This window comes from Oryctolagus cuniculus, chromosome 8, assembly GCF_051225735.1.
Source record: "Oryctolagus cuniculus isolate XC-2025 breed Fujian yellow rabbit chromosome 8, ASM5122573v1, whole genome shotgun sequence".
Lineage (NCBI taxonomy): Eukaryota > Metazoa > Chordata > Mammalia > Lagomorpha > Leporidae > Oryctolagus > Oryctolagus cuniculus.
Genome location: NC_142874.1, coordinates 92491566 through 92504648, shown reverse-complemented (window position 1 = coordinate 92504648; position 13083 = coordinate 92491566). Strand labels below are relative to the sequence as shown.

Genomic DNA, 13083 nt, shown 5'->3' with positions numbered 1-13083 from the left:
TTCAAGCAATTTCTGATCATCATCTCTCCCATGAATACTTGATTATTTTTTTGCTCTCATCCTGTGTCTTTGTTTATATTTCACTTAAATTCCTTGGATCATCCCCTCTTTTTTAATTTTTATTTTTTGACAGGCAGAGTGGACAGTGAGAGAGAGACAGAGAGAAAGGTCTTCCTTTTCCATTGGTTCACTCCCCAATTGGCCGCTACAGCCAGCATGTTGCAGCTGGCATGCTGCGCTGATCCGAAGCCAGGAGCCAGGTGCTTATCCTGGTCTCCCATGGGGTGCAGGGCCCAAGGACTTGGGCCATCCTCCACTGCACTCCCGGGCCACAGCAGAGAGCTGGCCTGGAAGAGGAGCAACCGGGACAGAATTCGGCGCCCCAACCGGGACTAGAACCCGGTGTGCCGGCGCCACAGGCGGAGGATTAGCCTAGTGAGCCATGGCGCCGGCCATCCCCTCTTTTTTTTTTTTTTTAACAGAAAACTTTTATTCAATAAATATAAATTTCGAAAGTAAAAGAAATGGGCAAAGGATATGAATAGCCATTTTTTCAAAGAAAGAAATACAAATGGCCAGCACACACATGACAAAATGCTTAGGATCACTAGCCATCAGGGCAAATGCAAATAAAAAACACAATGAAGTATTACCTCCCTCAAGCTAGGATGGCTATATTATCCAAAATTCAAAAAATAACAAATGCTGGCAAGGTTGTGGAGCAAAGGGTACCCTAATCCATTAGTGGTGGGAATGTAAATTAGTACAATCATTACGGAAATCCCTAAAAAAACTAGCAATGGATCTACCATATGACACACCTATCTCATTTCCAAAAATCTTTCCAAAGGAAGTAAAATCGGCATATGAAAGAGATAACTGCACTTTGAGGAGATGCTTATAAGCAGCCCAATTCATAGTAGCAAAGATACAGAACCATCCTAGATGTCCATCAACTAATGACTGAATAATGAAAATGTAGTATATATACACACAATGAAACATTACTCATCCATAAAAATGAATAAAATACAAATAATCAAAAACATGGATGGAACTGGAAATCATTATGCTAAGTGGAATAAGGCAGTCACAAACAGAGAAATATCAAGTTTTCTCTTTTATGGGGAAGGTTTAGAGTATAAAAATGGTGTGGATACCATATTATTTGGTATATAGATATTTGTAGGTATTTTCTTTGCTGAATTATACCATCTATTTGACATCCCCTTCTTACTTCACTCTATGATTACTGTCATGAACTCCACAGTTTGTGATATTAATATTCCTGTTTTCAAGAAAAAATAGTATTTATGCATATGCATAAAATATTTACATATGAAGTGAACATGGAAAAATGTTAAAAATTGAGAAATCTTAAAATTAAGAAAGGGAAATATGAAAAAGTGTTAGATTGAGAAGAAGAAAAGGATACTAACCATGGGGGAAGTGTGGGCTAAATTCTTAGGGGATTCAGTCATCAACTTTCACGACTTTAGCACCACATATAATAGAACCAGAAAAAATGGCTTGTAGAGGGCTCAAAAGCCTTCAGGGATCCACTGAGAGCACAAATTTCACCAACAAGACAGACCCAGCACCCTTCCTCTGATTATCAGGCCACATCATCCACCACCCTCCACCTCAAATCAAAGCAGCTTTCTGGTAAGCATCAGTCAATCAAGACCAATCACTCATGTAATTGAATTACTTGTATGTTTTTCCATTGTAACTAATTGTTAATATAAACACACATAGGAAATTAACTAATTTATGGTATTTTAACCTTTTTTAAATGTATTTATCTGAAAGTCAAAAAGAGAGAAAGGAAGAAAGAGGTGTCTTCCATCCTTTGACTAACTCCCCAAATTCCCCCAACAGCCAGGGCTGGGCCAACATGATGTCAGGAGGCAAGAACACAATTGGAGTCTACCACAGGGGTGGCAGGGACCCAAGAACTTGAAATATCACTTGCTGTTTATGTTAGCAAGAAGCAGGATCGGAAGTGGAGCCAGGGGCTGGCATTGTAGTGTAGTAGGTTAAGCCAGTCTGTGACACCAGTATCCTATAGGGGCGCCAGTTTGTGTCCCAGCTGTTCTACTTCCGATCAAGGTCCCTGCTAATGCATCTGAGAAAACAGTAGAAGATGGCCCAAGGGCTTGGGCCTCAGCCACCTATGTGGGCGACCCAGATGGATTTCTAATCTTCTGACTCCAGCTTGGCCCAGGCCTGGTTACTGAGGCCATTTGGAGAGTGAATCAGCAGATGGAAGATCTCTCTCTCTCTCCCCCCCCCCTCTTTATGCAGCCTTGTTTTTCAAATAAATAAATGAAATTTCTTTAAAAGTTAATGAAGTGGAGCCAGGTCTTGAACTCTGAAATTTTCATATGGAATGCAGTTATCCCAAGAGGCTTCTTAACTCCTATATCAAATACCCACCCCTGATGTAGGTTTTTAAATCCTATGATATTCAAAACTACATTATACAAAATAGTAAATGGGATGTTGGTGAAATATGGCAGATTAGACATATATTTAGTTCCTACCGAAACTTCTGAAAAGAAAGGAATAAGAAAGATAAAACACCACAAGGACAGAAATCATGGAAGACAACATAACACACTGATCTATTTGGAAGACGAAAAGCAGAGGATGAGTTCTAAGTGACTTCATACAGGGAAATATTAACAAGGAGCAAAGTGGTGGACGCACAGATCACCAGCAAAGTTCAGGGCCTGGAAGGTAAAGAGTAGAATTAAACATAAGAGAACTGACTGTGAGTCTATTTCAGAAACAACGAGAACTTCAGATCCTTCCTCCCAAGCTGGTACAGCGAGGCAGCCATTATACATCACTACAGGAGGTTCAGCCTTTGCAGAAACTGAACCAGAGAGACTTTCAGTCCAAGGACACAAAGCAAACCTAAGACTGAAGTATGGTGCTGAATACAGGGGCATTCAGTTTAATATTTTTAATGCCTCAGTACCCTTCTGCTCCCAACTCCTCAACACAGGCATTCAAGAATATACTCTACCTTTCTCACCTCCACGAAAGGATGGAAAAAAAAATCAACCACCAGAAAGACTCACATACATACTTTCCAATCAATATTTGGTATCTCATACTTTAAAGAAAGAGAACGCTTTCTACTTTTCTGTGAAAAATACATACTAGGGGCCAGTGCTGTGATGTAGTGGGTGAAGCCATGGCCTGCAGTGCCAGAATCCCATATGGGCACCTGTTCGAGACCCGGCTGCTCCACTTCCCATCCAGCTCTCTGCTGTGGTCTAGGAAGGCAAAGGAAGATGGCCCAAGTCCTTGGGCCCCTGCACCCACGTGGGAGACCTGAAGAAGCTCCTGGCTCCTGGCTTTGGATCAGCCCAGCTCCAGTCATTGCGGCCAACTGGAGAGTGAACCAGCGGTTGGAAGACAGCCCCCCCTCCGCCTCTCCTTCTCTCTCTCTTGTAACTCTGACTTTCAAATAAATAAATAACTCTCTTAAAAAAAAAAGAAACTATTTCTGTTATGTATAAGATGAGCAGAAAGATTGTCAATTCTGTCTCAATGATGTACGCCCTGTACCAACAGCATGCTAAGTACTAGATTTTTTATTGAATATTTATTTTTTATAAATTATGTGCATTTAAAATCTGTTAGACTCTCATGGGGACCCAAGCTCTTCAAATACGTCATCGTTATATTTGCAGAGTATCAATTTCTGTCCATTATTGACAAAGTAAGTTTTCACTCCACCAAACTTTGCAGGTCAATGCCACTTCATTTTAGTTCTATTTTAAACATAAATTTCACATCAGGCAACTTCTAAAATGCCTGATATTTATTTTACTTTTATTATAAAAATAGGTGGATCATATCACTTTATACTTTGTATATCTTCCAATTCTTAAATGAAAGCACAGGCAATTTCATAAAATGAGGCTGGTTATAACTGCTGCCTGGTGGTCCCTCTAGTGGCCTTGAAGAGCTACACACTCCTCAAAGAAGCTAGCATTCCCAAGGAACCAACCCTTTGCTAACTTTGGTCCTTCCAAAGCTGTGGCCTCAAGGGGAAAAAAAGACTGCACAGGAACTGAAATGGCTTCTTCACATGAGAGAGAGCAAAGAACAAGGTGACGTCACACAGCGAAATGTGACACATTGCCTCGTGCTGATAACAGAGTAACCACAGCAATGGAATCCTGTGCTCCTCTTTGCCCTGCTTTTCCACCTCATGGTCCCCTAATCCCCTGACCTTTCCCAGACAATGTGCATGTCTACGGGCAGTGCACACACACAGATGCACACACCATGCTGAACTGTGCCTCACATCTCCTGGGTCTGGAGCAAAAGTGCTAAGGAAGCCTCACGGGATTGCTCTATTTTTAAATTATATAAAAATTACAATCAAGCTTGCTAACTGTTAAATAAAATATCCTCTAATCCTATACAGGTATGCTGCCAGGACAACAAAATGAAAACAGATAAATCTATGTTTTTTATATAACTGAATAGAAACAAAATGCCAAAAACTATTGTATTTTAATATTCTCGCATACCTGAGTATTCTGGGATAGGTCAGAATTGTTTGGATCCCTAAGTCATATATCAAATTATTCTACATCATTTATTCCCTTCTTCCCATACTTCAGTAAAACCAAGAATCATGAAGGCAAAGCAGGTGTATAGCCTAGGGATGAAGATTCTCATGTCCCATATCAGATTACTTCAGTTCAGCATCCGGTTCCTGCTCCCAATTCTAGCTTCTGGCTACTGTGGACCCTGAGAGGCAGTGGTGATGGCTCAAGTAATTGGGTCCCTGCCACCACCTGGGTGGCCTGGATGGTGGTCTGGCTCCCTGCTTCAGCTAGACCCAACTAACTCAGGCTGTTTCACAAATCTCAGGAGTAAACCAATGACAGACTCCCTGTCTGCCTCCAATTATGTCTCTGTCTCTTTCTCTCTCTCTCTCCCTACAGTCTCTCTGCCTCTCAAGTATCTTTTTAAAAAGTGCTCATGCTGTTATGACAGTAATGCTCAATTACACTACTTTCCTTAACTCATAATTTTAGGTAGTTTTTTAGTCACGTTCAATTTAGTAAAATAGTAAAACTTCACTGTGGTGAGACATCAACAGCTAAAATTGTCAACAAAATTTTGGTTTCTTTTTTTAAAGATTATTTATTTATCTGAGAGGCAGTTATAGACAGAGAGAGTGAGAAACAGAGAGAGCTAGCTCTTCCATCCACTGGTTCACTCCCCAAATGTCCACAATAGCCAGAGCTGGCCTGATCCAAAGTCAGGAGCCAGGAGCTTCTTCTGAGTCTACCACATGGGTGCAGGGGCCCAAGCACTTGGGGCATCTTCCACTGCTTTCCCAAGCCATTAGCAGGGAGCTAGATTGGAAGTGGAGCAGCTGGGATCTGAAGCGGTCCCCCATATGGGATGCCAGCACTGTAGGCAGAGGCTTAGCCTACTATGCCACAGTGCTGGCTCCATCAACGAAATTCTTAAAGTTGTGCCTGGATCTTAAATCAACCATGAATTTTACAGATAATGTCCAATCATTTTAATGGGGCCAACTAAGTTATTTCACTTTTTCTAAGTTATTTTCATGATAGAAAACATTTTAATTTTATTAGAATCACTATCACTTCTACTGCAATATCTTTTGAAGCAATTCCTAGATGTTTACATCGTTTCTTAAGTTCACTTCTTTCAACTTGTTATGCAACTTAAAAAAAAAAACTGAAAATAGTAATATGTTGTTTGATTTGTTCTGAGCTCTCTTTCTACATTCAAGACCATAGCTTCAACCAAAATGGCCATAAAATGGTCCCCATGAGAAATCAGTGTCAGGACTATTCATAAAGCCTGGTACATGACTGTCGTCCTGGCACACACCTTCCTCTTTAAAAAAAAAAAAAAAAGATTTGGCCGGTGCTGCGGCTCTCCTCTGCCTTGCGGCGCCAGCACACCGGGTTCTAGTCCCGGTCAGGGTGCCGGATTCTGTCCCGGTTGCCCCTCTTCCAGGCCAGCTCTCTGCTGTGGCCAGGGAGTGCAGTGGAGGAAGGCCCAAGTGCTTGGGCCCTGCACCCCATGGGAGACCAGGAGAAGCACCTGGCTCCTGCCATCGGATCAGCGCAGTGCGCCGGCCGCAGCGCGCCAGCCGCGGCGGCCATTGGAGGGTGAACCAATGGCAAAGGAAGACCTTTCTCTCTCTCTCTCTCTCACTGTCCACTCTGCCTGTCAAAAAAAAAAAAAAAAAAAAGATTTTATTTATTTGAGAGGCAGCGTTACAGACTGAGGGAAAGACAGAGAGAAATGTCTCCCATCCAGTGGATGGACTATATATATATACATATATAGTCAAAGAAATCATTAGCCCTTGATATATTTTAAATCCAAAACTCTGTATCTTCCCATGCTTTGTGTTACAGAATCTGGGCATCCTAGTTGAGAACTTGTTCTGGTCAGGACCAGGCTCAAAGCTCCTTCTCCACAGACCTGTGTCCCTGCCTACAATTATCTTGTTCACTCTGAGAGGCCGGAAGACCCTCCCTTGGGGCAGTAATTCAAGTTGCCAGTTGGTACAGGTGATACTCTTAAGAAGTATTCATCTGAAAAATTATTAATCAATGTTTAAATTAGCAGTAGCTGACCAGCACTTCTTCAAGCATCGCCAAGGTTCAGCCATGATTTCACCACTATCTGGTATTTGCCAAAATCTTGCACAAGTCCACTAGGATTTAAACACATAGTGTAAGGAAAAATTTTAACTCTCATTCTCTAGGTTCTTTCTGTTGTGCCCTACACTAAATTTTATCCTCAGAAGGCAATAACCTTGGGCCAAATTGTCTTTCTCCTCTACAAAAATAAATATTTATTAATAAAAAGTTAATGCTGTCATCTTGTTTCTAGTAGAGTGACGTAAGCAAGGCAGTCCAGCAAAGTATATAAGAACACAGGCTTCAGCCTCAGACAGCCTCATTACTAACCTGAGCTTTGCCATACAGGGATTGGGTATCTTTGGGTTTGCTATTTAACCTCCGAAAGCCGCAAAACAGTACCTGACCTAGGTTATTGTGAAGATCAAACGAGGCAATTTTCTAACATTCTAGGCGTAGTCTTTACACATTACATATTAGTTGTAATTATAAGAAATTATCCATTTGAACATTTCCACACTCTTTCCAAAATCTTGGCTGAAAGGATCATTCATTATACTGCATGAAATAATTCCCTTTTAGTTTAGTGCTAACACAAAATTGTTTCATCAAGCACACTTGAGATTTTCCTTCATCAGATGGGAGAGAAGTATATGATCAATCATGTTTTCTTTCAAGAAGGAAACTCAAGTCATTTGTTATCCTATTCTGTTTCTGAAATCAGTTTTCTGCTTTTCTTTTTTTTTTTCCTTTGGTTGACTCTCCTTTTTATTTTTTAATTTTTAAAAATGTACTTGTGAGGCAGAGTGACAAAGAAACAGAGACCTCTCATCTGCTGGTTGACCCCCCAAATGCCTAATGATTAACTTCCCAAATGCCCACAACAACCAAGGCTGGAAGGGCTGAAGCCAGGAGCCAGCAACTCAATCTAGATCTCCAGGTGGGCAGAAAAAACTCAATTTCCTAAACCATCACTACCCAGGGTCTGCACTGACAGGAACTTGGGGTCAGCAGCCAGAGCTGGAAATCAAACCCAGGATCTTCAATGTGGGGTATAGTTGTCTTAACCCTATGCTAAACACTCACTCTGTTCTTTTTTATTTTTAATTGTTCATTTTTATATTGTGTTTAAATTTGTAGCTGTGGATCTGCCATTTAGTAGCTGAGTAATCCCAGAGAGATTATTTAATATCTAAGGCTCCACTTTCTTTACCAAGTAAGAACTGTTGTGAATGTCAACGTTACTCTAGTCCCAATACCCCCTTTTAATAACTACTCCTCTACACCATCTCTATTCCCTTGGAGCCGAAAAAGGGATGAAGTTCTCTGAGCACTTAAATTACTCTAGAGTTGATGCCCTAACTCAAGCTAGACCAGGAAGTCAATTGCCAGGAATTTTGGATTTAGGAATGAGAGAGTTAATTGCCTTCTAATAGCTGAAACAATAAGACACAGATCTCAGGAGTCGTTAGTGGCCATGGTTGCCACTTCACAGAGGAAATGGTTCACAATGAAAGAAAAGAGTGATGCAGAGATGCAGGAAAGTGAAGGAGAGGCGGTACCAATGGTTGCAATGGTTCCTAGGCTGTCACTTCTTTCTAGTATGCCTGTTCCATTAGACATCTTAGTATCTTTCCGATAAATTTACCTTTGTGTATACATAACTTGAGTCTGAGATCCATCACTTGAAATCAAAATAATTCTATAACATAGAAAACAATGCCTAGCATATTAGCTGGCACATAATACTTGCTCAATAAATAGTATCTATTATTATTTAGAAGATGCAAATAAAAATGCTGAGTCAGTTAATTTATGCACATCATTTCAATAACTTACAAGCAGTCTTTCCTCTTATAGTTTCAAAATCACTCAAAGGATTCTTTGTTTTTTTTTTTATCTTGAGAGAACAGAAATAAGATAAATGATCTGAATTAATCTTGCTATGTATTATTACATATATTGAAATGAGAGACTGCTGCATATTTAAGCACTCTTACAAAATAATGAATCCTCAGACCCAGTAATTCATAATTTCTTTCTCAACACTCTTGTTTAAACACATAAAGGGAAAATGTAAAAAGAATACAGATTTATGTCCCACTTACCCCACATATACAGGAACACACTAATAACTTGTGAATGTCAAAAACATGGCAGTCTTGACACAACAGGAAGCATGCAATATAACAAAGGGAAGCTGGAATCAAGAAATACCTGCAGAGACACCACACTGACAGTGTCAAAATGGATGTGTCCATTGGGCTCTGTGACCGCAGGATTCGCATAGCACATCACACCATTGATGGTAGGTAACGCTTTAGGCTGATGAGTTTTTTCCTGAGGACCAAAGTCCTCATTTGCAAAGTGGGTATGATCATTCTACGCAGTTAAACAAACAAAGATGAAGTTATAAGAGGAAAAACAGGTGTGCATATGGATAAGAAAACAGTTTATTGCTTTCATTAAGAGAAAAACTGGTGACAACTATTCCATATATAATGCAATCTTTAAGATTAATTAAATCTCTCTCTCTTTGGATGTTGCCATTTATTCAATTCTGTTGTTGCTAGGTTTTTTCATGATAGTGTAAATATACTTTCCTATTTTGGTGAATATGAGTGGAATACTAATTATGTACATCAGTTATTTGACATTAAATTATTGATACTTGCCCCAAATTCTATAATCTGAAGCAAGCATTTTTCTTGCTCTTGTCAACTCTTTCATTCTCCTCACATTCACAAGTTTAAGAACAGGACTGTTCACACAGTTCTAAGAGGGTAACATATGAAAGGCTTTTAAGTTCACTTACCTGACCATACGTTTTTAGTATCATCTTAAGCATTCTCTCCACAAAGAAAAGTATGTAAAATCCACCAAACACAGCAGCTGCCTTCTCAACATAGTTGTCACTTTTGGGATCAAATCCAAATGCCTGAGACAATTCAGGAAAAGCCAACTCATTTAATTTGATTTCAAAAAGATAGAACCATAATTTTCATTGTAGTTCCCCCCTTTCCATCCACATAATATTGGGAATTTACCTTCCAATGTCACAAAACAAAGACTGAAATCTGAGTAACCAATCTGCATGGGACAGCATAGAGATCTTGTAACCAGAAGTCCCCTTAAATGATGCCACTAGGGGTCTTTGTGTCCTTGCTATTACACCAAAAGCAGTAACTGCCTTAAAAAGAGGAAATGTTTAGCAGTGGGGAAACAACAGGTGCTATAAAGGGCCATGGCCCATGCAGCCGAATTGCAACACCAACTGCAGTCTCTGGTTGCCCAGGGACAAAGCCATTAAGAAGCTTGTCATTCACAACACAGTGGAGGCTGCAGCCCTCAGGGACATCTGCGAAGGGAGTGCTTTCAATGCCTCCATGCTTCCCAAGCTGTATGTGAAGCTACGTTATTGTGTGAATTGTGTCATTCACACCAAGGTGGTCGGAAATCAATCTTGTGAAGCCGGCAAGGACTGGACATCACTACCCCGATTTAGACCTGCCGGTGCTGCCCCACAGCCTCCAGGAAAGCCCGTGTAAAGAGTGTAATCTTTAAAGGCTGAAGAAAAATTGTTCTCTGGAAAAATAAAGTGGAAATTTGTGCTTTATATAGCATATGGAGTATCCGTGTCAGATACAGTGGGGGTTGTGTGTGTTTTATGCCAAGTATTCAAATATGTATGCCATAGACTTTCCATGGCAGATAAAGCATACCCATGTAAGTTAAACCTTAAGTTTTGTATGCATGGTCTTGCTTATCCCCCGTCCTGGCCCCCTTGACATGGCTGTGTGGATTGGGGGTGGGAGATATTAGGCCTCTGTGAATATTGATATTCTCTGTGAAATAATTCATTTTTTAAAAGACTAAAGGGCGAGAGTTAGAGTTTGAAGTTATAAAGAGTCCAGATGTTCCTAATGGACATGAAGCATAAATTTAGAATAAATAAAACAGGAGAGAGCAATGTGTGAAAAGCCACATGACTCTGCACCATCCTACACATTGTAAATCTTCCCCTGGGGACAGAATAACGGAAGTCTGGTGGGTTCTCATCCTGTAACTGCCTCTGAGGAGACCACATGGCCACATCTTCATAGGAATGACTTCCCTTTAACGGTCTGCACAGCGTAAAAATGGCATAAAACATGCGATCTATAAACTCTACATCAAAGAGATAAACATACAGTGAAATGACAAAAAACAAATAACCCTCTATGAAAATTTGAGGCATTATTATAGACAGATTCTTTATACTGCTACATTCAAGAAAATAGAAAACCTTAAAATCAGATACATAGAATCTCCAGTCCACACACAATATTAGTTTACTTTGACCTCATCAAAACAGATGACATGATAAATACATATACATATAATATTGTATTCTATTAAATAGGTTGCATAGGATGTACTCCTAACTAGAAAATCTTTATTGTCCTCCTAGCTTTTCTAGTAGCTTGCTATCTAGCTATAAGCAAATCATTGAGTACATCTGGCTTTTAATTTTTTTTTCTTTTCTACAGTTAAGGGTTTGAAGTGGATATTCTCCTAGGTAATTTCTACATCAGATCATAATAATTATAAAACCTGTGCTTAATGAAATAAGCCAGTCTCAAAAATATAAATGTCACATGTTTTCTCTGATATGTGGTAGTTAATACAGAAAACAAAAAAAATGCACAGGAATGAAATGGACATCATGTGATATGATTGTCATTTTTAGCCCTTGTTTACACTCCTGTGGAACTGTGGTCTTCCTAATTTTTACTTGTTGAATATTATGGTTAGTGGTGAATTAAGCCTGTGAATATAGAGTGAATTAAAATTATCTCTCTGCAAAACTGGTGAAAGGAAGAGAGGGGAGGGAGGAAAGTGCAGTTCTCTTCTTGGAATTGTACCTACAGGATGCATGAAATCTGTTCCCTTTGTAGCAAAAAATATGCTAAAAAATTTAAAAATGTGTGTCTCTAAGAAGTTATAATCCTCTTTTCACATAGAGATGTGAAAACTAAAAGAGGGGCAGACCCCTTCCTCGCTGTGTGTACCATGGGTGGGGACAGACAGCGCGTGCACACCCAGATTTTGATAGTCTCTTTGTGGCTCCCTCCTCTTGATGATTCTCTCTTTCCCCCTCCTTTACCAAGTACCCTGTCTTCTCCTTCTTACTTGCTTCCCTTCTCCTACTTCTCCTCTTTATATAACCACAATACAGATTTAAAATATAACGTACACATGATTTGTCGTAATCGAATAGCACACTGTGGTCAATGTCAGGTCAATAACACATTTCATCAAAAGAAAAAAAAAAAAAACACTTGCAGTTTCTTCACCCTCAATTGATTTTTTTCCCAAAGTCAAATGAAATGAAAAGGTTTGTCAACCACACTCTCATTTATCCTCTATTCCTCTGTGACTGTAGGAATATGGGAGGAAATTTTATGGTAAATCTTCAGCAAATGTAACATGGTATGCTCTTTAGAAAACTAAATAAATAAATAATAAAACAGATAATTCTGCCCAGTGCAAGGCAGAATAAAGTGCCAAGGCCATCAGAACCTGCCTGGTGGCCTCCTGGAATATTAATTTTGTCTCTGACACCAACATCCACAGCAGCTTGGGACAAGCTTTTATGATTGCCGTGACTCAGCTTTCTCTTATCCAAAACACTATAAACCAGACCATAACATGCTGTGAGAATTATGGAGACTAAAAATGTACAAAGTACTAAAACATTTACTATACAAAGTACTAAAACATTTCAAAGAAACAATTATTCACAAATAGCCAACATCCTTACCTCTGGAATAAGTTGGAAAATTGCATTTGAAAAAAGGGTCCCTATAGCCAGTCCCACAAAAAAGGTCAAAATCTTTGGAAAATAAGATTTCTTTATCAATGGAGTCAAAATCAATCCGAGGAGAGATGCCAGGTTAATAATCGTCACTGACAGCAGTCCATATCCCCAAACTGTGAGTCAGAGAGAAAAGGGAGAAGAAATTAATCTGAGCATAAGAATCAGGCGAAGTCAGTGTCCCCTGAGCTGGAAACAAATTTCTGCTTTAAAAGCTTGAAATCAATAATCTTTAAAACAACAGAATCTTCTTCATGTAAATCATCCAGAAAGCTGATCACACAGGAACTGGTAACAGGAACACTGCCTGTCTTTCCATCAGTCCTAGATTTTGACTATGGGATCAACGAGATCTACAGATTGCAGAGAATTTGGAGAACATCTAGGGCAGTGACTCACAGTCTGAAGTCCACAGGCTCCAAGCCTCCTGGATTCACCTACTGCTCAAGGCCTAGTTTAGAACACAGCCTTTCACAGGAATACAGAGCGGGTGTGAGATTCAGGAGAAAGGTAGCAGGTGCTGGGTGGAGGGCAAGGGTGGACCTGAGTCAGGGTGGGTTG

At 39.9% G+C, this 13083-nt stretch overlaps 1 protein-coding gene across 8 annotated transcripts in view; it reads right to left on the bottom strand.

Moving 5' to 3' along the window:
• SLC39A8 (solute carrier family 39 member 8) overlaps window positions 1-13083 on the bottom strand; it is an 83027-nt gene that overhangs the window by 30104 nt on the left and 39840 nt on the right. For all 8 annotated transcript variants that reach the window (XM_008267564.5, XM_008267560.5, XM_008267559.5 and 5 more), the window contains 3 exons: window positions 12469-12638; window positions 9481-9603; window positions 8883-9047 (listed from right to left, as the gene is read on the bottom strand). In XM_008267564.5, the coding sequence (XP_008265786.1) occupies window positions 8883-9047; window positions 9481-9603; window positions 12469-12638 (458 nt within the window). The remainder of the gene's footprint in view (window positions 1-8882; window positions 9048-9480; window positions 9604-12468; window positions 12639-13083) is intronic.